Source organism: Schistocerca americana, chromosome 2 (genome assembly GCF_021461395.2).
Source record: "Schistocerca americana isolate TAMUIC-IGC-003095 chromosome 2, iqSchAmer2.1, whole genome shotgun sequence".
Lineage (NCBI taxonomy): Eukaryota > Metazoa > Arthropoda > Insecta > Orthoptera > Acrididae > Schistocerca > Schistocerca americana.
In genome coordinates, this window is record NC_060120.1 from 695,878,908 (window position 1) to 695,902,176 (window position 23,269).

At 40.0% G+C, this 23,269-nt stretch overlaps 1 protein-coding gene across 4 annotated transcripts in view; it reads right to left on the bottom strand.

Moving 5' to 3' along the window:
- The window catches only part of LOC124593897 (ralBP1-associated Eps domain-containing protein 2), a 126,815-nt gene that overhangs the window by 98,941 nt on the left and 4,605 nt on the right, over nt 1-23,269 (bottom strand). For 2 of the 4 annotated variants that reach the window (XM_047132245.1, XM_047132244.1), the window contains exons 2-3: nt 7,752-7,920; nt 7,330-7,415 (exon numbers count right to left, since the gene is read on the bottom strand). In XM_047132245.1, the coding sequence (XP_046988201.1) occupies nt 7,330-7,415; nt 7,752-7,920 (255 nt within the window). Of the gene's footprint in view, nt 1-6,576; nt 6,708-7,329; nt 7,416-7,751; nt 7,921-23,269 lie in introns of those variants that run through there. The other 2 variants (XM_047132246.1, XM_047132247.1) reach the window with 2 other exon arrangements.

Consider the following 23,269-nt stretch of genomic DNA (forward strand, 5'->3'; position numbering starts at 1 on the left):
GTGATGTAAGCTAGACATTGATTGAATTATGAATGTTTGTTGGTGCGGTAAAATCAAAGCACTGAAAGCAATTCATAATAGTAGAAGTGATAAGGTTAAAAACCTAATGGATATCAGTTGAACTGGCAATAATAAAATAATGTGAGAGAAAGAATCAGGTTAGTAAGTGGTTGGAGTCAGTCAAGAGTCACCAAGAGCTCTGCATTGGATGGGGGCGATTCCTCTCACAGGCACCCCATCACCCCTGACCCATTGTACCCAGAGTTTTAAACAGGGTAAAAATGTCCACTAATCACTGGGGTACAATTCCTAAAATGGAAATTAGGTGTGATGGAAAAAAGGGGGCTAACCACATATAAAAACAATTGAAACAGAGTAAAAGAGGGATGACACAGACAGCTGGCAAAGGAGGTACAGTCGAGGGTCCCGTAAGCCTAGCATGTGGCAGGGGATGCCCCAATATCGTGCTTAGCATGGAGAGCCAAAAGCAGGGAGCATTTGACCAGGATATGAACTACATCTGTAAGGCTTTGCACCCGCAATGTGGGCATGGCTCATTACATAAGATCAAACTGTGGGATAATCTGTAATGATTAATTAAGTGGAAACATACAACATGTATTCCATGTGGGAGAAATGAAAGGAAGAGCATTATTCAGCAGCAGTCCCCTTGACAGTGCAGGGTTCATTGGAGGCCATATAGTCCACCAGATAGTTTTCAATCTCCGAGTGACGAGTGAGTTTATTTGGACCCACAAATCCCCACCTGGGACTGTTAAAGTCAATGTTGGTCAAGTAATCGCTTCTTAAGCCGAACAGTGTGGAAGTTAATTCCCCAGGATATCCACATGAAGGTACCCAGAGAAAGGCAATTGAGCAGGCAGGACGACTAAGGTCATAAGAAAATTATAAACAGCAGACACCAGAGGGTGACGAGACTAGCATCAATCAATAGCATGGAGACTGTCGTTTAGTCACTACAAATTGAAACGTGATCACAGAAGGTTTGTTTAATAACAACATGTAGGGCCCTGTTAATGGCCACGAGATCCATTACAAAAACACTACCCATTCCTTGCAAATGATGTTCCTGACCAGAGAGAGATGTAATAGATTATACTGACTTGTCTACAGTTTTAGAACTGCCAGTGTAAATAACAGAAGCACCTTGATACTCTTGAACTGAGAGGAACAGCTGCCGGAATGTCATGGGGGCAACAAACTTTAGGATCTTTAACAGACCAGTCCTAATTCATGGTTGGGGTTTTAACCAAGGGGTTGTGCATGGAAAAATGCAAGGAGTACATTCTAAAGGGGTTAAGCACAGGTCCCAGGAGAAGGTCTCGAGGCACAGTCCAATGGTTATCCTGCTTGAGGGCAGTTGTCAGAGTGTTGATGTCCCTTTACACAAAAACAAGTGGTAAGTTGGATGATTAGGAAACTATTGGATGTTGAAAGTTAAACTGAGCTACAGTTGACAGTTTCAGAACTGAAGAGGTAAGATCCCCACATTGGCAAGGACACTGTCTAGTCTGGAAGGTACCAGTTTCATTCCACAATAATGAACTGGATCCAATTATTTCAAAGCTAAAGGTCCCACTGAGCCATAAACCTGGCACCCATAATCTGATCAGGATGAGACTAGAGCCCAGTAAATATGGAGAAGAGTAGCGCGATCTGAACCACATGAGATCTGAGCAAGAAAGCAGACAGCATTACACTTTCAAATGCTGTTAGTCTTGATTGGAGAAATGTGGGGCAGCCATTCAGACTTTTATTAATGCAGAGTACCAAAAATCGAGGTCATGCAGCATAGTCCAAGTGCTGGGTACCCTAGTATGGTTTCGGCCAGGATAGACTGTGATATGACAGCAATGCATGACTCTTGTATGAGCAGGAGAGAACTGGAAACCATGGGAAAGGGTCCAAGTGGAGACACTTCAGAAGGTGCTTTTGAACTAGCGTTAGGCCACAGCTAGAGATCGGAAACCATACCAAATGCAACAGTCATTGACATACCACGTAGGGGTGACCGCCTGTCTGATGAAGGTCACTTACTCTCTGATATCAATGAGGAGGAATGCAACATTCAGCATGAAGGCCTGAGGAATGTATTCTCTTGGGCCTAAGAGGAGTTGAGTGACTTATCAATTTTAGCCCAAAACAACGGGTGGGATAAAAACCGATAAATAAAAATAAGTAGGGAGCCTCGAAAGCCCCAGTCATAGAGAGTAAATAAAATGTGATGGTGCAACATAATGTCACTTGCCTTATGTGGATCAAAACAAACTGCAATGTGCTGTTTCCATTAAGAAATAGCTAATCAGATTGGTGTTTTCAACCGAACGAGATGGTCAATTGTAGTCATCCCTCCTGGAAACCACACTGACAGGGGGAACAAATAAGTCCCCAAGTCCAGAACACAACACAATTGTCAGGTTACCATCCTTTCACGCAATTTTCTGAACATTTTGGTAAGGCTAATCACTTGATAGCTGTCAATGGTCATTGGATTTTTGCCTAGTTTAAGGATAGGGATGCTGATATTATCTTGTCACTGCAAAGGGAAAACACTCTCTAGCCAAATATGTTTGAAGACCATAAGCAGATGGAGACCTTGAGTAACATTCAGGTGCTGGATCTTCTAATTATGAATTAAGTCACAGTCTGGGGCCATACTGTGTGCCTGGTCAACAGCTTGCAGCAGCTCCCAATAAGTGAAACGTCTTTATATAATTTGGTGTGATGGGGAATGCGAAGGAAGGAGATAAAGAAGGGGGAGATGTCTTCAACTTGTCTGTTATGCATCCGAATGGTATCCCTGCAACAAGAGGATAACACTGTGATAAAGCAGGTCATAATGTGTTCGGCAAGAACTGACACAGCGGCAGAAGGAAGAGTCCCATGAAGTTTGTTGACAGCCCAGAAGACTACACAGCTTGGCCCTCGCCTGGGGACAAAATGACATATGTTCTTGAGGAGGAAACACACACTTTTACCATTTCTTCCTACTGCATTTAATTAAATATTGTTTGAGATGTTGCAGTGCCCTCAAATATGCTGAAAAGTTGTTGCAATGTCTTTGGTCCACCATGGCACCAGCTGGCAGTGATTGGGACCTGTAGAAAGGGGATTAGCAGCTCCAATAGTGCAGCTGATTGCATCGGAGACACCTCCCACAATCTCACAGATGCAATGTATCAGAAGAAACGAAGGTGACAGAGGCATACATCCGCCAGTCAGCTCTTCAGGAAGTCCAACATGGTAACTGGCCCATCACATGGTGATAAGGTGGTCACAAGAGCACCCGAAAGCAGTCACTGGCACAAAGGTCATCATGTGGAAACCACTGTAGCGAAACCACAAGATTGAGTGAAGAGCTTTTTGGGTCAATAACCAAAAAAAGTGTCATGGACAGCACTGAAGTTGGTAGTAATACCATCATTTGAGGGGAGACAGATCAAAATCAGAAAGCAGCTGGTAAATTGGAAGACAGATGGCATGGTGCTTCTCCCCATGATTTACTGCACACTGAAATATGCAAGCAGGAGCAACAGGAGAATAGGGGTGAGAGAGGATTATTGGATTACAGTGAACATCTCAAGGTAAGCAGTGCCCTCTGTGGAGGAAGATAAATGTTACAAATGGTGACTACTGGGGTCATTTACACTTGCACTGCTAGTGCTTCTAATGTATGGATGAGATTACACTTACTGACAACATCAGTGCAAACCAATGAATAGACCCCTCCAGATGCTCTCTCAGGACAAGTATGGTGCTGACCGAAAATAACTCAAGGAGTTGGAGAATGGGCACCAGGGAATTGTGTTTCTTGGAAATGAACACACATTAGAACAACAGGAAATTAGTTCTTGTAGTTCCAACACATGTGAGTAATTTACTGCGTTCCACTGAATTATCACATTAAGTGTGTCCAAGTCAGGAGTGAACAGCCCAGAATGACAGATCAGGCAATAGGATCACTGCCTGTCACCAGTGGCAGTGGAATGAAATCAAGGAAAGTTGGTTCTGAGTAAGATGCCATGGGGGGGGATCTGGTGTCTCCAGACAGAATACTCAGAGAAGCCTTCTCCAAAGACTCCCCCCCCCCCCTCTCTCTCTCTCTCTTTCACTACATTTGGCGTTCCAGAATCTTGTGAGGGCTTATCAGCTGTGGCCATAGGAAAAGAAGAAGAGTGGACAGGTGTGGGACCCACAGTCCATAGCTCCTTAAGCCACTGGCAGGTGTGGACATATTGTAGTGCAGGAAACCCACGAGGGGAGGCCCATCACCTCCCATGGTCTAATTTGTTTACACAATTGCTGTCAGTTGATGCTAAGGGAGTAAATATGTCAAGTAGGGCCAATGGTCTGGCCACTGTAGTGGCAAAGGTCGACAACACTGAGACCTGATATAAATTATCATATTTCCACTGAGCTTCAAAATATGAGAGGCAATTGGAAGCCTTCAATTCCTGGATTTTGGATTCTTTAATTAGGGTACCACACTTCAGGGATCAGGGAAGGTGATCATTTCTGCAACTGACAACAGGTAGTACAGTAAATGATGAGTTTTTATGATGTAGTCGACCACAGTCTTCACAAATCAGGTTGCATGCACACCGGGAGGCATATGCCTGAGTGTTGACATTTAAAGCAGAGTATTGGTATTTAAAGCATCACATTAGGGGTGATAAATACCACTCCACATCACAGCAGTAAACCATGATTTTGATTTCTCTGAAAGTGAATTCCTCTCAAGAGCAAGAATTAATGCTCCAGTGTCAACCATGTTGTCTAGTGGGCCTTGATGTACACAACATATGAAATGGATACCACACTTCTCCAACTAATTGTGAAATCCTCCATCCATCTACAGTGTTAAGTCCCTGGGAAAAAATGGTATCCTGTACCACATATTAGAATTATGTGACGGTGTGGTAACTTGTACATGACCGAGATTCTTACAAGAGAGTAACACCCGAAGCTGGGTAGGATTCAGCAGTCTGATTAAGACGGATACACTTTGTAATTTATTATGAGAAGAGACTTTCTCAAAAATGTTTTAAATATTCTCTACAAAGAACATTGGCCTAGTACAGAAATGACTATCTGACAGAGTGCAAAATTGGAACTGAGAGGAGTACATTTCTGCAAATCGTGCAGCTTTGCTCCTATGGTGTGAGCAAGGAGGGAATGTTCTTAAGGTTGTAACGATCTGCACTGAAGTAGTCTGGTTTGTCTGGAGAGACTACTGGAGCCTCACAGCCACCAGCTGATAGTTTTTCGGTGCCCCCAAACGGACAGGCACATACACATAATCTCCTCGGCATGCATGGAGAGGTAACAATTCAACCATCGACAATACATTCCTTGCTTAATCAGGGGGCTATCACCAGAAAGGCACCTGAGGAACCCTTACATGGACTGTCTACCACACTGGCTATTGGGCGACCTTTCCCACGCATGCCACACTTAGCTAAAATATTTAACTGAAACAGGTAGTGCAAAATAATGAAACAATATGGGAAACACCATAATCATCCTATGAGGAAGCTAGGTTGACAGCATGGAATCTGTTCTAGGGACAAAATCTGAGAAAAGGTATAGTCAGAGAGTAAGACTGCAATGGGCTAGGTCACTGTGCCTGTGTACTCACGAAACTAGGCAAGACCCTTGGGGGCACTACTGTGAGATTAATGTTTATACAACTATGATTTCAGAGTTCAGCTTGATATGAACTCATTTTATCTGCATCTCAATGATCAACTTCGTTGTGCCAATAGAAGTCGGTGTTAGTTTAACTAGACGCAAGTCTCACACTTCACATTTAATAGAACATTTTTGTTTTTAATCATAGCTGCAGTTATTTTCATGTATATAGAATTAATTTACTTTGTAACAGATATGAGATTGCTCCACCACTAACTTCATTAAACCTTAAAATTGCTACTGGAGGAGCACATAGTAGACTGAATATTTAACCCATGCACCAAAATTTAAACATTATTCATAAGCTGGAAATTCAACACATTCAATTCATTATCCACAGTTTTTCTGTCATAATATGCTATACAAGATTTATCTCCTGTAGGCTAATTAGAAGATGACTGGTAGCAGTGCTTGCAATAATGGAAGGATTCAACAATCAGCAACAACACACACACATACACATGCACACACAGAAACAGCCACTGTTACCTGCAGGTACTATGGCCTGATACTGAATATGTCTGGGGTCGCAGTCAGGCCTTAGAGCACAGAGACAACAGTGGCCGTGCGTGCGTGTGAGATGTACATCTGACAAAAGGCTTAGTTCAATAGTTAACTATACCTAGCAGTCTTTTTTTCACTATAACTACCCACCTGGCACTCAATGCTTCATTTTTGTGGTGAGCAGCAATACATTATTGTTGCTCCGTCCCAACTACTTAAAGAAACAAATCCTATGCTACACAATTCCAATAAGCTCTAAGCTGTGGTTGTGGTTTTGTAGCTCCACAGAAAAATGCTTAATAAAATAAATGTCTTAAGTGCTTCAGTTAGCATTTACTTATGTTTTTCATTGGTACTCACAGTTCACACAGTTTTCAAGCAGTTGCACATAAAGTATCCTTGTCATTAGTCTATGTGGGTACACAGAAGGGAAGCAAACAACACAGAAAATGAAGCAGTTCTAATAAAAACAGCACAATAACCGAGAAAACTGTTCCTGGAGCTTTGATATATCTGATAGTCGCAGAGAAAGCTCTATGTAGGATGGATTCACCTACTTGGGATACGTTATAGGCAATTTTTCTTTCTTATAAATGAGGAAAGTATAATAAAGGTTATATCCTTTGCTCACAAAGAGCTTTTTCTGTTCTGGGTCTTGAATGAATTGTGACATAAGTCACAACTGGAACAACTCACAACTACACATAGCATCCAAAATTTCCAAGAAATATCACAATATAAATTCCCTCTGCAATCCCCTGCCCCTCAGGGAGGTTGTTCCAGTGTCACATATCTCTTAAGATCCAGTCAACACTAAAGTTGCAGTGACACTCTGAATAATGACAAATAAGTGTTTCACAAAGATCCTGACTTTATTCACCCATATAGAATTTGTAGTATATTTTTCACAGATGTATTATTAATACCACAAATGTTGTAACAATTTAAGATAAGCTGAAAAAGGTGCAAATAATGCACAGAGAAATACAATAGAACATTTTTTGTGTAATGTTAACACATTATATTATAGAACAACTCTGAAGTGCCTGTTTTCCACACAAATGTTATGCTGACAACACAGACAGTAATATGATGCCAGGCTATCTCACTAACCTGATTCAGACTTCTATCAGTGTCACTGAGCTGTATTAAGTCAGGGCTGCCTGCACTCTGATTAACATGGCATCTCTCCCACTTCTCTATGAAAAAAAGGTACAAAAATATTATTGAAGAATATTTTCAACTGAAACTTCAGCTCCAACTACAAATAATAGCTGTAGAAAACAATCACTAAGTAGAAACAGATATTACAGACCTCATTTATAGTACTCTTATAAATATGTATCTAATACAAATCTCCACAATTAAATTACTGAACAATTAATCACCATTTACAAACAGATTTACACACACAGGCAAGAGATGGGGAGGAAGAGAATGAGGGTGGTTGAATGAAGCAAGGAGGAGGAGGAGAGAGAGAGAGAGAGAGAGAGAGAGAGAGAGAGAGAGAGAGAAAGAGAATGTATAAACCTCACCCATGCTGTTGTTTCTTGTGAAGCGAGGTAAAGGTACATCTAAGTTAGTTTGAAATAATTCTGGACGAATTGGTAACCCTGCCTGGAATGCGGCAATAAGCTTCAGTGTCCAGTAGAACTGTCGGCGCTCCAAATAATTACTTCTTCCAACTCCACATATGTCTGTAATCTGGAAAGAATTAGGGATAGAGTTCACTACTGCCTTCACAAATAAAGTTATTTACTCATAATAAATCACAATGATGCAAAATTCACAGGGGAAAATTTGCAAAATATGAATCTTTAAATACTATTACAAATACAGAAAGTTTACAGAAAACCTGAAATGGACTTTATGAATATTTTTACTCATAATGAAATTTGCTTTTGTTGTTCCAGTACTGACAAGTAAGCACGACACCTTTATCATTTTAACTCCTGCTATTAGTTTCACAGTGTTTACATAAAAATTCGGACTATGTAATGCAATGCTTAAATTACTTTTTCAGAACACCAGTATCTAGTACTTTTAATGTATGTCACGGCAGCAAGGACATCACCCTATTTGCATAGTGCTAAGTATTATCCTAATTCTAGATTATATCAAATTCTCTTCAATTCTGCTCGCTTTTCCCATATTACAATGCTTGTAAAAATTTCACGTATTAAATATTGTGTCATAACAGAACCATCAATTACAAACTATTCATTTGTTTCCATGCCATGCTCCAACATGAAAATCACATATTTTCTTTCAAGAGCTTTACTTACAATAACAAATTAATAGAAATACAGTATTTATTCACTCATTCATTGTGTCCCTTAGATCCCATCAAGCTGTGAACCTTCTTGAATGTGAAATGAGTCTACAAATATGTTAACGCATATACGGTATCAGTTACTAACTACCACACGCTGCTTAATATTACTGTGCTCACATCTAAATGTAGCCTAATAATTTAGGAGGAAAATTGCTGTTTTGGAACATCTACATATTACTCTGCAATTCACACTTATGTGTTTTGCAGTTTCAGACACTTACTCTACGGTTCCACTTTCAAATACCACATCTGAGAAACAAACACCTATATATTTCTGTGTGAGCTGAGATTTATCTTATCACAACAGCCACTGCACTCTATGTAGGCAGGAGTCAAAATGTTTTAGCTTTTGGAGTAGTAAGTTTGTTACTGTAATTTTGTGAAAAATCTCACTGCAACTAAAAACTCCTTTCTTATAATGGTTAACAACCAATACTTGCTTAACACAGCCATGACATCTATTTCCTGTTTGGTGATAATATAATCTCCCATTTTTTGAAACTTGACAATGTCCTATATCAATCCTATCTGGTAAGGGTCCCATAATGCACAACGATACTCCAGAAGACAGTGAAAAAGTGTAATGTAGGCAGTCTCTTTAGCTGATTTGTTGCACTTTCTGTGCGTTCTGACAATAAAACAGTCTTTGGTTCCCCTTCTTCATAACATTGTCTATATTATGGAACCAATTTAAGCAGTCTGTAATTGTAATCCATAAATATTTATCAACAACCTTTAAATTTGTGTTATTTGTTGTCTAGCTGAAATTTAAGATTTTTTTTAGTACTAATGTGAATGACCTCATACGTTTCACTGTTCAGGTTCACAATGCCACAGCAAGTAGGTATCTTGCTTAAATCATTTTGTAATTTGTTTTGATCTGATGACATCACTAGATGGCAAAAAAATTGTATCACCTGTGACAAGGGCTAGTCAAATTGTCTCCTAAACAGAACTTGGTGCTTCCCCATTTTTAGTAAACAGCTACTCTTTGTCTTCCATTAGAAGCTTAACATTTATTTTCTTACACAGGTATTTTTCAAAGAAAGTACTTTTTACATTTGTAATGTCACAGACCTGTTTATAGTACATTATTACATTTCTTGTAATGTTGCAGTAGAGTACTAACTGAAGCAGCACATTTATTTTTAACTGTTAAGAATTCACAGTTTCTAGGTTTTCGTCCAATGACACCTCATTTAAATTCTTTGGACCAGCGTAACTAGCTCCACTCTAGATCCTAGAGTGAGTGAGTGAGTGAGTGAGAGAGACTAAGGCCTTATGGACCGAAAGCTTAGTCTTTTTGTTGTGCCTATCTACAACTCAGCTTTTCCGCTATTTAGTGAGCAACAACTTTCCAACTTTCCTTTTCATAATATTGTTACATTCCATCCAGGATTTTCCACTGTTTGAAAATATTTGTGTGTCCTTTATAGTGACTGTAAAAACTGAACTTCCAATGAATCTACCAAAAGTCATTAAGCAGCAAATGTATTTGTTAGTGAGTGTGAGGGTTCAGTATCCCTCAAGAAGCCTTTGCAAGATGTACTGTTATCTATTTTACACAATATTCTTACTGCTCACTTCTGCTGCATGAATAAATTATTTACTTTAGGTACACTGCTAGAACAGATAATCCATATGACAACAGGGACTGAAGATATGCAAAATAAGCAAACACTCTTGTCCTTGGGTCAACACAATGAGAGATACTGCTAAGAGGAAAACATGCTTATCTGCACTTTTCAATTGGATCAGTTTTCCATTTTAACTTGTTATCCGATTGGCCCCTGAAGGAATTTTCCGTCCAGTGTATGACCATTAATATCTACTTCTTGAGCCAGCAGGTTACTTTTGCTTGTCAAACTGAATATGAGAGATTACGGCTTAAAGTATTTGCTGTGAGCAAATTTTGACCATTCCAGAAAAATATTTGAGTTGTTTCTCAAATTTGAGCTTTGACCTTTGCTTAATATGCTGGCATCATAAGCAAACATCACTTTTTTTTTTTTTTTTTTTTTTTTTGACCATCCTTTAAAGTCACCGGCAGATAATTTATATACGTTAGGAGTTAGAGCAGATTCTGTATGGATCCTTGTGAGACCCTGGATGTAATGATCCTCCATTCCAAAATTAATTTAATTCCTGTTACACAATCCGTCAAAGTGACATTGCTTTCTGTTATGAATGTAATAATCCACCCATGCAAGATGTATGTCATTAATGCTGACCAATGCTGTTTTCCAAATGGAATTTTGTGGCATCATACTGTCGGGATAGCTTTCCTTGTTTAGCCTTTCCCGAACCTCATTTATGAGGTATTTTATATCATTTTATGTGGAGAATCCAACATAATAGTTAAACTGAGAAGCAGTTAACAGAAGACTTAGTTAATATTTTATAATAACCTACATTCTCACAAGAATTTGGCAAAAAAACTGGAAGAACTGAAATGGGTCTGCAATTAATGGTGGTCTTCTTACCTCCAGTTTTATGCAAGTGTGTTACAATAACATATTTAAGTACGTCAGGAAATATGCCAGAGTCAAGGAATGAGTAAACAGATAGCTTAAAGGCAGTTCTATTTGCCATCACAAGATTTTTATAGTCTGCCAAAAACTGTTGTAACTATCATAATTAGTGACTCACCTGATGAATTCGTAACTGCCTCAGGGACTGCATTTTAAAACTAATGTGTCTGGTAGTAAATGAAGTGCCTGACAAACAAAAACTAATGCACCTTTGTTTCCAGAATGAGATTTTCACTCTGCAGCGGAGACTGTGTGCCGGACAAGACTCAAGTTCGAGTCTCGGTCCGGCATACAGTTCTAATCTGCCAGGAAGTTTCACCTTTGTTTGGTTGATACTTAATGAGTAAGTAATCATTGAATCTGGTTCAAAAATTCTTTCTCTGTCATGGTTTTCACCACAGAAATTGTTTGGAAACTAAATTTCACTTTCACACTGCTTTTACTAAAAACTGTGCATTTGTGGAAGTTTGCTCCATCAGTAATATTTGACATTTTAGTATATAGACTATTCTACCATAAGCAATGACTATATTTTACTTCTCACACCATGTCTTTGGCCACAAATCAAAACATCCTGGGCCACAGGTTCGATACCAGCTGCATCTTAAATTTTGGATAAAAGTAATCAGCAGTGGCAATCAATGACTTGCAGCACAAAGAGTCACTTTTTTTCTGCCAAAGGCCTTGCAAAGGGAGCAGAGGAGTGAACAGATGTTCAGGACACTGTCTTGCGTTTAAAAGTGGACAACTGACTCTAAAAGGAGGAAGAATCAGCAGTAATCTGTGGTTTGAGGAGGCAAAAGGCAATAGAAACCACTGCGTAAAAGACACAATGTGTGTCCACATGACATGTGGTCTGTAACTGAAAAAAAAAAAATCATGATGATCTCTCCACTGAAAAAATATTCTGGATTAGTCTCGTATTCATATCTCCAGGCAGAGCCTGATAAAAGGGAGGTAACCAAGAGAATAAGATTGCTGAAGCAACAAATGGTTAACATTCCATGAGTCAGGTAGTGGAATATTGGAAGTCAAAGTGTGAGGAAGGCTATAAAATATGAAAAGGGAAAAAAAAAGTCTAAGTTAAATATAGTGGGAGTCAGCAAGGGCACTCACACCTAGAGGGAAGGTGGGGTGGGGGGAGTAGTTACATGTTTTTCTTTCTGTAAAATGATTTAAAAGCCAATATGGTGCAAGTTTTTAACAGTGTCAGAACTGGAACTTTTTTTTGGCAACTTACATAATGTCATTCGTCTTCCAAAATATTAAAAATACTCCACACCCCATGCAACACCTCATGGCCTGGTTCTGTGTGGTTGATGTCAAACCATTCAGCAATATTTTCTTTGTCAACAGTGTCACACACTGGAGTACATTTCAAAACTGCAGCTAACGTTATTAAGAAACAGTCTTCTTCATTGATGGAATTACTGATTTCATCAATTTTAAGGTTAATGTTCTTCCACAACTTGGCTATGGTTGATTGTTTTAGCTAATACTTCCACCTTTCGCCTTTGACACTTAATAAATTGCATCTAGTACAGTTAATTGTGTCCAAAATGTTTGAGGACTGCTACTCTCACCAATGACAGGGTGTACACAAGGACAAGAAACAAAATTCTCAGGTTTTTCCCAGATTTCCCTGTTAAAAACACACTCTTCAGGATGAAAATGCACTTTTTCTGGATGACAGTACACTATACCCTGTGTTAAAGTATAATTTTTTTGTGTGTTAAGTGACTATATTGTTCCCCTCAGAGCTGTAAAATGTATCAGTCCTTTGAATGGCAAAGGTTTTATACACTGGCGTAGAACTTCCCAGCACTACCAGCAAAAAACAACACAGTTTGGAAATATCTTTAATGCATAACTATTTACATTGATTATTTTGGTATTACGAAAGTATAAATATGAGTTCATAAGAAGTGCGATGCTCATGCTATGATACAGAAACAGAGACCTTAGTAGTGCTCCGAGTGGCCTGGCAGTGAACTTTGAATTCAGACACTTATCAGAACACAATCTGCAATATTTTCCCGCGACCTGTTAGAAAAGTAAACAGTTGTGACGTCATGCTCATCGAAGTAGTTTGTTGTTATGTAGTATTGCAAAGTCTTTGTCCTAAAGCCTTGCACATATTTTGCTGTTGACAGACACTTGTGCTGTCTGTGCAGACTAAGTTGACACTCAGCACCAGAGGCTATTGGGAACAACCCGAAAGGCGTTTTGTATTTATGGTCACTCTCATCGTCACTGGACGAAGTGTCAACTCTTAGTTTGCACAGACAGTATGTGCACTGTGTTTTGTTGTTGTAAAGAGCACGTGTTCTTTGCAACTAAAGTTTTATTTTCATGTTATTCTCTCATTTATATTTTACTGCTGCAGTATGGTTCTGCAGTAGTGGGCTAAAGTCAAATTCTTTGTTAGAGTATCAGTTCTTACCAGCCAAAATTATAGTAATTCAACTGAAACTTAAAATAATGAAAAATTCTGGGAATCCTAAAAAATTCACATGTATTACCAGGATGAAAAAACTCCCAGGTTTTTCTCATGTTTCACAGTTGTCCCGGGTCATATAAACACTGAATAAGTTTCCGTAGCAGACTTCCTCTCTAAATTTTCTTCATGGCAGCAATAACACCCTAATCCACTGGCTGTATTAATGCTAGAACCATGGTTGGGTCACTCGTGACTCACTTCTTAATTCTGTCTTTTGTCGCTCTTTTACATTGTTGCCTAGAGTGCTGAGTTTCTGTGACTTTTTATGAAATAAGGTTATTAGCAGCAGTTATACTTAATTTTACATTTTATGAGGAACCTTAAAAGAGAAATACGAATATTCACATAGAACTGCAATGGGACAGTTCTGACCCCTCAGCTGCAGCCACTATAACAATTACATTTTTCATGTAGCTTCCTGCTTATTGTTAAAATTTGTTTGGTCAACAATGGCAAAACTCCCTTTTATCTCATTGCCAGACAACGTTGCTCTTTTTTTGCAGAAGGTGAGAAGAGGGAGAGCAGGTGACCGTGTATGCAAGTTCTGCACAGTCAGTGCTGTATTTCATTAAATTCGGTTTTAGTAATGCATTCTAACTGTGTAAATGGTCCTTGCATCATACAAATTTATTAGGGCCAAATGTCTATGAACAGAGGTGGGCATTATAAATGCCTTAAATGAGATTTTGGATCGTGCATCTGAGGGCTAGCTACTGGAGCCTCCATCTGAGGAAGAATCTCCACCACCTGTAGTTACAGATTTTTCATCAGATGATGTTACTCCTCAGGATGCCCTACTGAATATTTATGAGGGAGGAATACATATTTGTTTGTGTGTTTTTATAATAATTATTGTTTATGGATGTGCTGCATAGACAGAGATTTCAATTGCAACACATACGGTTATACGTCGTTGCTTTCTTGAGTTTTTACATGTCTTACAATGCATTTATGAAGGTGTGTTTTTTGTTCTAATATTCCACAAAATATTGAATAACAATATGTAATGTAATACTAATTACTACTGTTACAGGAACAGCTGCCAAAAAGGATAGGTCAACTTGTGGCTGTAGGCATCGTGAACAATGAAATGACTGAGGCTGTGGACTATTTCAGTGTCCTTCAGGTAGAATATTGTAGCACCAGATGGAACAACCTGGAGAGTGGGAGTTATAAGTGACTGTTTAGCTGGCAGATATGGACAACAGAATGTTTTTAAAGACCACACAGGACCATCTCCACATGGAATAGATAGATAAATAAAACCATGAATGAGAACTGCTACAGTGCAGGGGTCAAATGAGTGGACTATGAACAGTGAAGCTTTTATAGCTATATCGTACATCTGTGGTGCTATAGTAGCAAAATGCTTATAACTAGACACATCGTGGTCAATGAAGTGGCGAAATAATTTTGTGAAGTCAACAATGGCTCGTGACAGATTCAGAGAGATAATGTGTTATCTCAGATTTGACACTAGATCCACAAGATCAGAACAACTGAAAGAAGACAAGTTTGCTTTGGTATCAGAAATCTGGTATGCGAATGCACAATGTAGCTACAAACTGGGTCCATATATAACAATCAACGAACACCTTCTTCCATCAAAGTGCCACCGCAGATTCACACAGTTCACGGCCTCAAAACCAGACAAATATGGGCACAACTATTGGATGGCAGTAGATAGAGACTCCAAATATATTGTGAATGCTTTCCCTTATCCAGGAAAGGATGACTGTAGGCCGATTTTGTTGTGGAAAAATTGATGCAATCTTACCTCAATAAAGGAAGATATGTCACCTGTGACAATTTTTTCACCTCCTTGGCTCTCTCTGTAACCTCAAAAGCAAATGCTACAAGTCTAGTGGGCATCATAAATCATTCTCACAAGGAAATTCCAGGCTCTATCAAGAAGGCAAAAGATGTGTTATACAGCGCATCAGTGTTGAAGAAGAATGATACCACACTGACAGTTTACCAGGGAAAGAACAACAAGAATATCCTGATTCTTGGCACTATGCTCCTTATGTTAAAATTGAAGATGGTTTGAAAAATAAGTGACATGCAGTTACATTTCATAATGGCTCTAAATCTGGAGTGGACATGGTGGACCAAACGGCTCACAAACACACTGTTGAAGCACCATAATTGGCCCGTTCACACATCATTTTACAACTTGCTGGATTTGGCTGGGATAAATGACCGTGTATTGTAAAATGCTATAAATGAGAAAAAGTTGAAACACAGACTTCATACTGCAGCTGGGGGAGGAGCTTGCTGAGAAGTACGCACCAACCAGGACGTCTTGTACATCAACCACATCTGAAGACATTCCTAAGGGACAATAAAAGTGAATACGTTGCCTTGTAAAGTCTAACTGTGAAGGAAACAGATCATTTGTAAAGTGTCATATGTGCAAGAAAACCGTCTGCAACAAGTGTACATCAAAAGACTATTATTTGCGCTCATTATGTGATAGTAGACAGTAAAGGAGGTCAGCACTTCGATCTTTACGTGAAGATCCTAATATTGTGATCTCATCAACAGCTTAAGGGAATGCAACTGAAATCCTCTCCTGAAATCCTCTCCAGACCAATGTACTCTGGCTCTAAGGCACAATTTTTGCAGCACCTAAGGTCTCTTCACTCTAATATCAAGTTCACAGTGGAGATGGAGAAAACAGCAAACTACTGTTCCTGGATGTATTGGTGTGGTGAAAAGAGGATGGCACCTTGGGACAAGCTGTATTGCTGTAGACCTGCACACACGGACTTTTACACACAGGCCAACAGCTGTTGCCAACCTGCACAGTGAACTGCCACACTTAGGACTGCCCGAGCCATATTAGATTCAGACAGCTTATCTGATGAGCTTCGCCACCTAAACACTGTATTTTTAGAGAATGGATATCCTAGATGGGAGATCCACTGTGCCTTACGCCTAGTGCGTGTTAGACAAAGTGAAGAGCTGGAAGAAAATGAACAAAGATGAATGGTCATCTTGCCATATGTCAGTGGTGTTTCCTCAATCATCAGAGAATTATTTTAAAAACAAAATTAAATGTGTTTTACCTGTGCCAATGAAACTCTGAGCTGTTAGGCTCAGTGACAGATTAGGGCCTCATGTCTATAGGATTCCATGTAGCTGCAGGATGTCATACACTGGATAAACTTGGTGCACTATGGAAGACAGATGCATTGAAATCGACGATATACACATCTGGACCAGCCAGAGAAATCTGCAGTGGCCGAGCATTGTCCCGATACAGGATATAGTATGGAATACAAAAACACCAAAATTCTCTTATTGATATATTGATATCTTCATAGTGGGACAGCATTATTAAAGAAGCAGTGGAAATTTACAACTCCACTAATTCACTCAATGGGCACACAGGATACCAACTCAGCACAGTGTGGGATCCATTGCCAGCCTTGTTAAAATCACAGCAACTACAAAGGGGAACTGTTGGTCATGCAAAGGATGACACTGCAGTAGCTACATACACTTGCAAATGGCAATAGCACGGATGGTGGACACATACATTGTAGGCCACTCCCAACAGAGGGCATTGGGGTCCTGACGGCAGCACACGGTATAACTGACAGGCTCTGCACATGTGTCGAAGCTGTTGCTTCATCTTTGTCACAGAATCTGATGCACGCATGCCTGTGCAGCTTCTTCTCAGACTGCCATAACTAGGAGGCCTTGGTCACAACCTCAGCAGTGTGTTCGCCACACATGAGGATGACAGTCAGTTGCATTGATAAAATAACGTGGAAATTTCACAACATCCAATGTCTCACCTAAGAACCATATTAACAGCATAATTATTAACAACAGAAAGACTGTTGACTAACTGCTGTCTTACTTAAACAACTGACTTTGCACATGACAAAAATAATGCCTCTTAATCATGTTAAACCTACATCACAATGGTTGAATCATATTTTGAAATGCGCACCAAATTAAAGGTCCAGAATTTTTCATGTAGTATTCGCTCTGGGGCAGTACTGTATCAGGAGCAAAGTGACTGATCCCCACCTACTAACATCTTATCTGCAGCTCTCATGACATGAGCTTATCTGAACTTTGCACATGCGTGTTAAATATTTAAAAAAGAATATTTTTTTGCATTATGCTGCTGGAATAATAAATTTACAACATTTTCTTCTGCTTAAATATGTACCAAAGAAATTCTCATGCTACAAGATGTAGTTCACTCTTTAAATATTTTTAATTTAATTGTATTGAGAACAAGTAACCTACTGAACAGACAAATTCATTCACCAGCTGACCTGTGGTAACTGACATTACCAGTAGTGCAATAACATATGACTGCCAATACAAAGAAAATGCAGATAATTACAAATCAATAGTGCTTCATTATTATTCTTACAGATACCTGTCCGAGGAAAAATTTTTTATCGAATTCTCATAACACTCATTACGTTCTGCCTCAAGTATAAATCTTTACCAGTAATGCAAGGTATTTCACACCTCAATCTCTATCATTAAAACTGAAATGGATGTAACTTAGTTCTTAGGGCATAATATTAACCATTATCACTTAGGTAGAAAAATATCAAACTACAATGATGTGATCAGAGTGCAATTTTGACTATGTAATAACAATATCATTACTGTATCCTTCCATTTTATTTCCTTCGATCATGCCTTTCAGAAGTTTCAATGTCTTTCAGAAGTTTCAACAATACTTATGTGCACTTAAAAGCATAATGTGGTTTTCGGTCTATTTTTAATTAAAGTTTCATTGGCAGCAAACAACTGGAAGCTGGGATCCCTACATACAATCAATGCACTCTTCTTTGTCATGATAACCATAAAACAGAACTTTTTTTTACACAGTTACAGTTAACCAAAAAGATCAGTTCTCTCTATGCACACTGAGAAATCTCTCTCATTGTATTTAACAACAATATGGAAAGTATAGATTGCTACTCAGCACAGTAAAAGCGCACTAATGATGTTAGCGACTTTTGCGTTGTGTGTTGCAGTTGGCAGCAGTGAGTGCTGAATCATGGGCAATAAACATGACGAATGATCAGTACGACGATTAGATAGTATGAGGGAAACAATGAGGGAAGTGTTCGATACCTGTAGTCAAAAAGATGTGGAGCGTATTAAATTATGTGATAGCTGGACTGACGAATTTTTGGTAGGTGGGTTGCAGCATCTTATCTTGGATGGAGAGTCATCGTTAGACATGGAAGTAACGTCAGATGTGCCCCAGGGAAGTGTGCTGGGACCCTTGCTGTTCATGTTGTACATTAATGACCTTGCAGACAATATTATTAGTAAACTCAGACTTTTTGCAGATGATATAGTTATCTATAATGAAGTGCTATCTGAAAGAATCAGCATAAATATTCAGTCAGATAAGATTTCAAAGTTGTGCAAAGATTGGCAACTTGCTTTAAATGTTTAGAAATGTAAAATTGTGCACTTCAAAATAAATAAATAAAGCATAGTACCTTATTACTTTAATATCGATCAACCATCACTGTAGGACTTGGCCAACTCATACAAATACCTGGGTATAACACTTTGTAGAGATATGAAATGGCATGCTCACATATACTCAGTCACAGGTACAGCAGTTTATTGGTATAATAGTGGGGAAGTGCAATCAGTCTACACAGCAGATTGCTTACAAATCACTTGTGCAAACAGTTCTAGAATACTGCTGAAGTGTGTGGGACCCATACCAAACAGGACTAATAGGGGATACTGAACATATACAGAGAAGGGCAGCACAAAGTCACAGGTCTGCTTGAGCTGTGTGAGGGGTGTCACAGAGACACTGAATTTGAAGACTCTTGGAGAGAGATGTAAACTAACACCAGAAAGTCTGTTAAAGTTTCAAGATCCGGCTTTAAATGATGATTCTAAGAATATACGACAACCCCCCCCTATGTACCCCCCCCCCCCCCACCCACACACACACACACACACACACACACACACACACAAGGATTGTGAGACTAAGATTAGAATAATTACAGCATGCACAGAGACATTCAAACAATCATTCTTCCTATGTTCCATACATGAATGGAATGGGAAAACACCCTAATAACTGGTACAGGGGGACATACCCCCTGCCATGCATCTCACATTGGTTTGCAAAGTATAGATATAGATGGAATATATTGTGCAGTACATTTTCATAATATAACACAAAATATTCCATAAAATTTAAACTGAATTCTTAGTTTCCTGTTCAGCAACAACCTTGGAATTGGGACATTTTAAAAATGCAAGGTTTCGAAATGATCATCAAGCTATGCTACAAATTTAGTCCACTGCCACAGCCAGTTTTCCTCCATTCACACTTGTTGGCTTCACCAACTCACAACCAAACTATAACACTGAAATTACGAAACAATATCCTGAGAAATCCTGCCATACTCCAATAAATGCATACGAAAACCAGTAACCAACTTTATAATCCATAACAGACAGATGAAAAATCATCAGTTTCACACTATCCATGTTGAAAACAACTGTAATCAATTCGTATCTCCTGCAGATTTTCAGTGACTAAAGTATACTGTTACCCAATTGGCTACGACCAACAGAAACAAATTTTCAACAACAGCATGCAGTTGAAGAGCCACCGACGCCATAAATGTACTTTAACCACAACACATGGAGGAGGAGGAGGAGGAGATGAGTCACAGATACGCACAACAAAAAAGAATACCAAAATTCTTTGGATTGAGAGCTTATAAGATCTAGGAATCTCTCTCTCTCTCTCTCTCTCTCTCTCTCTCTCTCTCTCTCTCTCTCTGTGTGTGTGTGTGTGTGTGTGTGTGTGTGTGTGTGTGTGTGTGTGTGTGTGTGCGCGTGTGCGTGTGTATTAGGGTTTCCTCCCATTCCATTCACGTATGGAACTAAGTTGAATGCCTCTGTGCATGCTGTAATTATTCTAATCTTATCCTTACAAACCCTGTGTGAGTGATTATACAAGAGCATAGAGAGAGAGAGAGAGAGAGAGAGAGAGAGAGAGAGAGAGAGATATATATATATATATATATATGCTTGACTGGATGTGAGTGAGTTTTCTTCTGCAGTGAGCTGCAATATATCCTTTCCATACTATTCCATCCTGGACTGCTCATAGTTATTGTACACTGCATATTTTCACTCAATACTTCCCAGTGGTATATCTTACAAAGCAATGCAGCTATGGTCAGATAAGCAATAATTCAACAGGAACATATAAAAAGTTGAACTGTACATTTTGCTGAAATTTGTTCAGGGACCTTTACGGATTCCTACAGGTACCATACATGCTAGTATGTATACTAATATATCTAATAGTATTTGTGGTTAATCACAAAAGTGAATTTACAATGAGCTCTGCAATTCACAATCACAATACTAGAAGTAAAAATAAATTTCACACAGACTGCGCGTCAGTATCTATGGTTGAGAATACAAATTTTAAGCTGGTGTAACAGACTAGAACACGTCGGCAGTAGACATCAGGCTGGAGATAAAAGTTTTTTGATATCAAACGATACGTAAAACAATCTCTTTATCAAACCACCTTCAGTTTGGTTGGTTGGTTGAAGAGAGGGGGGAAGGGACCAAACTGCTAGGTCATCGGACCCTTGTTCCGAATTAAGCAATGCCACACGGGTGAGAATCAAACAAGAGAGATTAACAACACGGACCGGAGAGAAAGGAAAACCACAAGAACGACGGAAGTGCAACAAACACTTAAATGGACAAACAGGGAGAAGAAAACCACAGAAACACAAGAAACAGGTAGAAGAGATTAAAACGACAAAACAGATTACCATGGCTGGCTGACTATGAGAATAAAAAGGAGAAGCCAGCCACTCCGCAACACATTAAAACGTCCACACTAAAAGCGTTAGGGTGGAGGACATAGAGGGACAAAGGACATGCACTAAAACTTAAATTAAATGATAAAACCTGTCCTCACGAATAAAATGTAAAACTAGATCAGCCAATGAGGCGCTGTCAGATAAAATTAGCGGCAACAAGTCCGGTAACCGAAGATTCGTCGCAGGGCAGTCAAAGTGGGACAGTTCACCAGAATATGGGGCACTGTCAAACGTGCGCCGCATCAATACTGAGGCAGGTCTTCATGGCGCAGGAGGTGGGTCACACAAGCGTGGCCAATGCGGAGCCAGCAGAGAAACACAAAGTCCCTGCGAGAGGCCTGCGTGGAGGACTGCCACACATTCATAGTCTCCCTAATGGCATGCAGTTTGTTGTGCGTACTGTGACTATGCCATTCCGTCTTCCAAAGCCAAAAAACCTGGCGGCGTAATAAGAAACGCAGGACAGTTACTGTAACGCCGATCTCCATAAGCGGTTTCTGTGTAGTCTGTCAGCAAGTTCTGACATGTCCTGGGGTCCACACAAACACCACTGAATGACCGGACTGTACCAGGGCATAGATGGACTCCTGGACGGTCACTACCAAAGGATGACAAGGGTAGCACTGGTCAATAGCTTGTAAGCTGCTCAAGGAGTCAATATACAGAAGAAACGACTCCACAGCACATGAACGGATGAGCTCAAGAGCACGAAATATAGCCACCAGCTCTGCAGTGAAAAACTGCAACCACCGGGCAAGGAATGCTGTTCAATATGTCCTCCATGGGCATACGCGAAACCTACGTGACCATCAACCATCGTCGTAAACCACTTCATGGCCTCGGTACATTTGAAGAGTCGAGAGGAAGTGACGGCAGAGAGTCATGGGGGGAACTGAGTCCTTTGGGCCACGTGAAAGGTCCAGGTGAAGCCCCGGCCTAGGTGTACCCCATGGAGGTGTACGCGAATGGACCTTGAGTATAGGTGGTAAAGACAAGGACTATCTAAACGATAGAAAGGATCGGACACGAACTGCAACTGCAAGCCCTGACCTGGGCCACCAATGCAGGAGATGAATCACTGTGGGTGGGAAAAGGATGTGCAGGAGAAATACAAACATGTGCAACGTAACGGGTGAGCAGTTGTGCATGCCTGACCTGCAATGGAAGGACTCCACTACAGTGAGAGGATTGTCAGTAAGATAAAGTTCCAACATTGGGGCCAAAAACTGGAAGCCATGGGCTAGTACCCAAGACTGCACTTTGGGGATGGCTCCCTGTAGGCACCGCTCAGCAACACCAGTACTGGTGGAGCTGTACAAAATGCAGAAGTCTTCTGCATACGGAGAGGGTGAAAAGGACGGCCCTACAGCAGCTGCTAGACTGTTAATGGCCACTAAAAATAGAGGTACACTCAATACAGAGTCCTGAGGGACCCCATTCTCCTGGATATGGGGGGGAGTGGGGGGGGGGGGGGGGGGGGGGGGGGGAACTATGGGAGGCACCAACTTGGACATGGAAAGTACAAAGGGACAGGAAATTTTGGATAAAATTTGGGAGCGGAATTCAGAGACCCCACCCTTATGATGTGGCAAGGGTGTGATGTTGCCAGGTCATGTCATACACTTTTCGCACATCAAAAAAGATGGCAACCAGGTGTTGGCATCTGGAAAAGGCTGTTCGGATGGTAGACTCGAGGGACACAAGATTATCAGTGGTAGAGTGACCCAGGCAGAAACCGCCCTGGCACGGAGCCAATAGGCCACGGAGATGAAATAGCTGCAGAGGAGAAAATTGTAAAAGACAATGC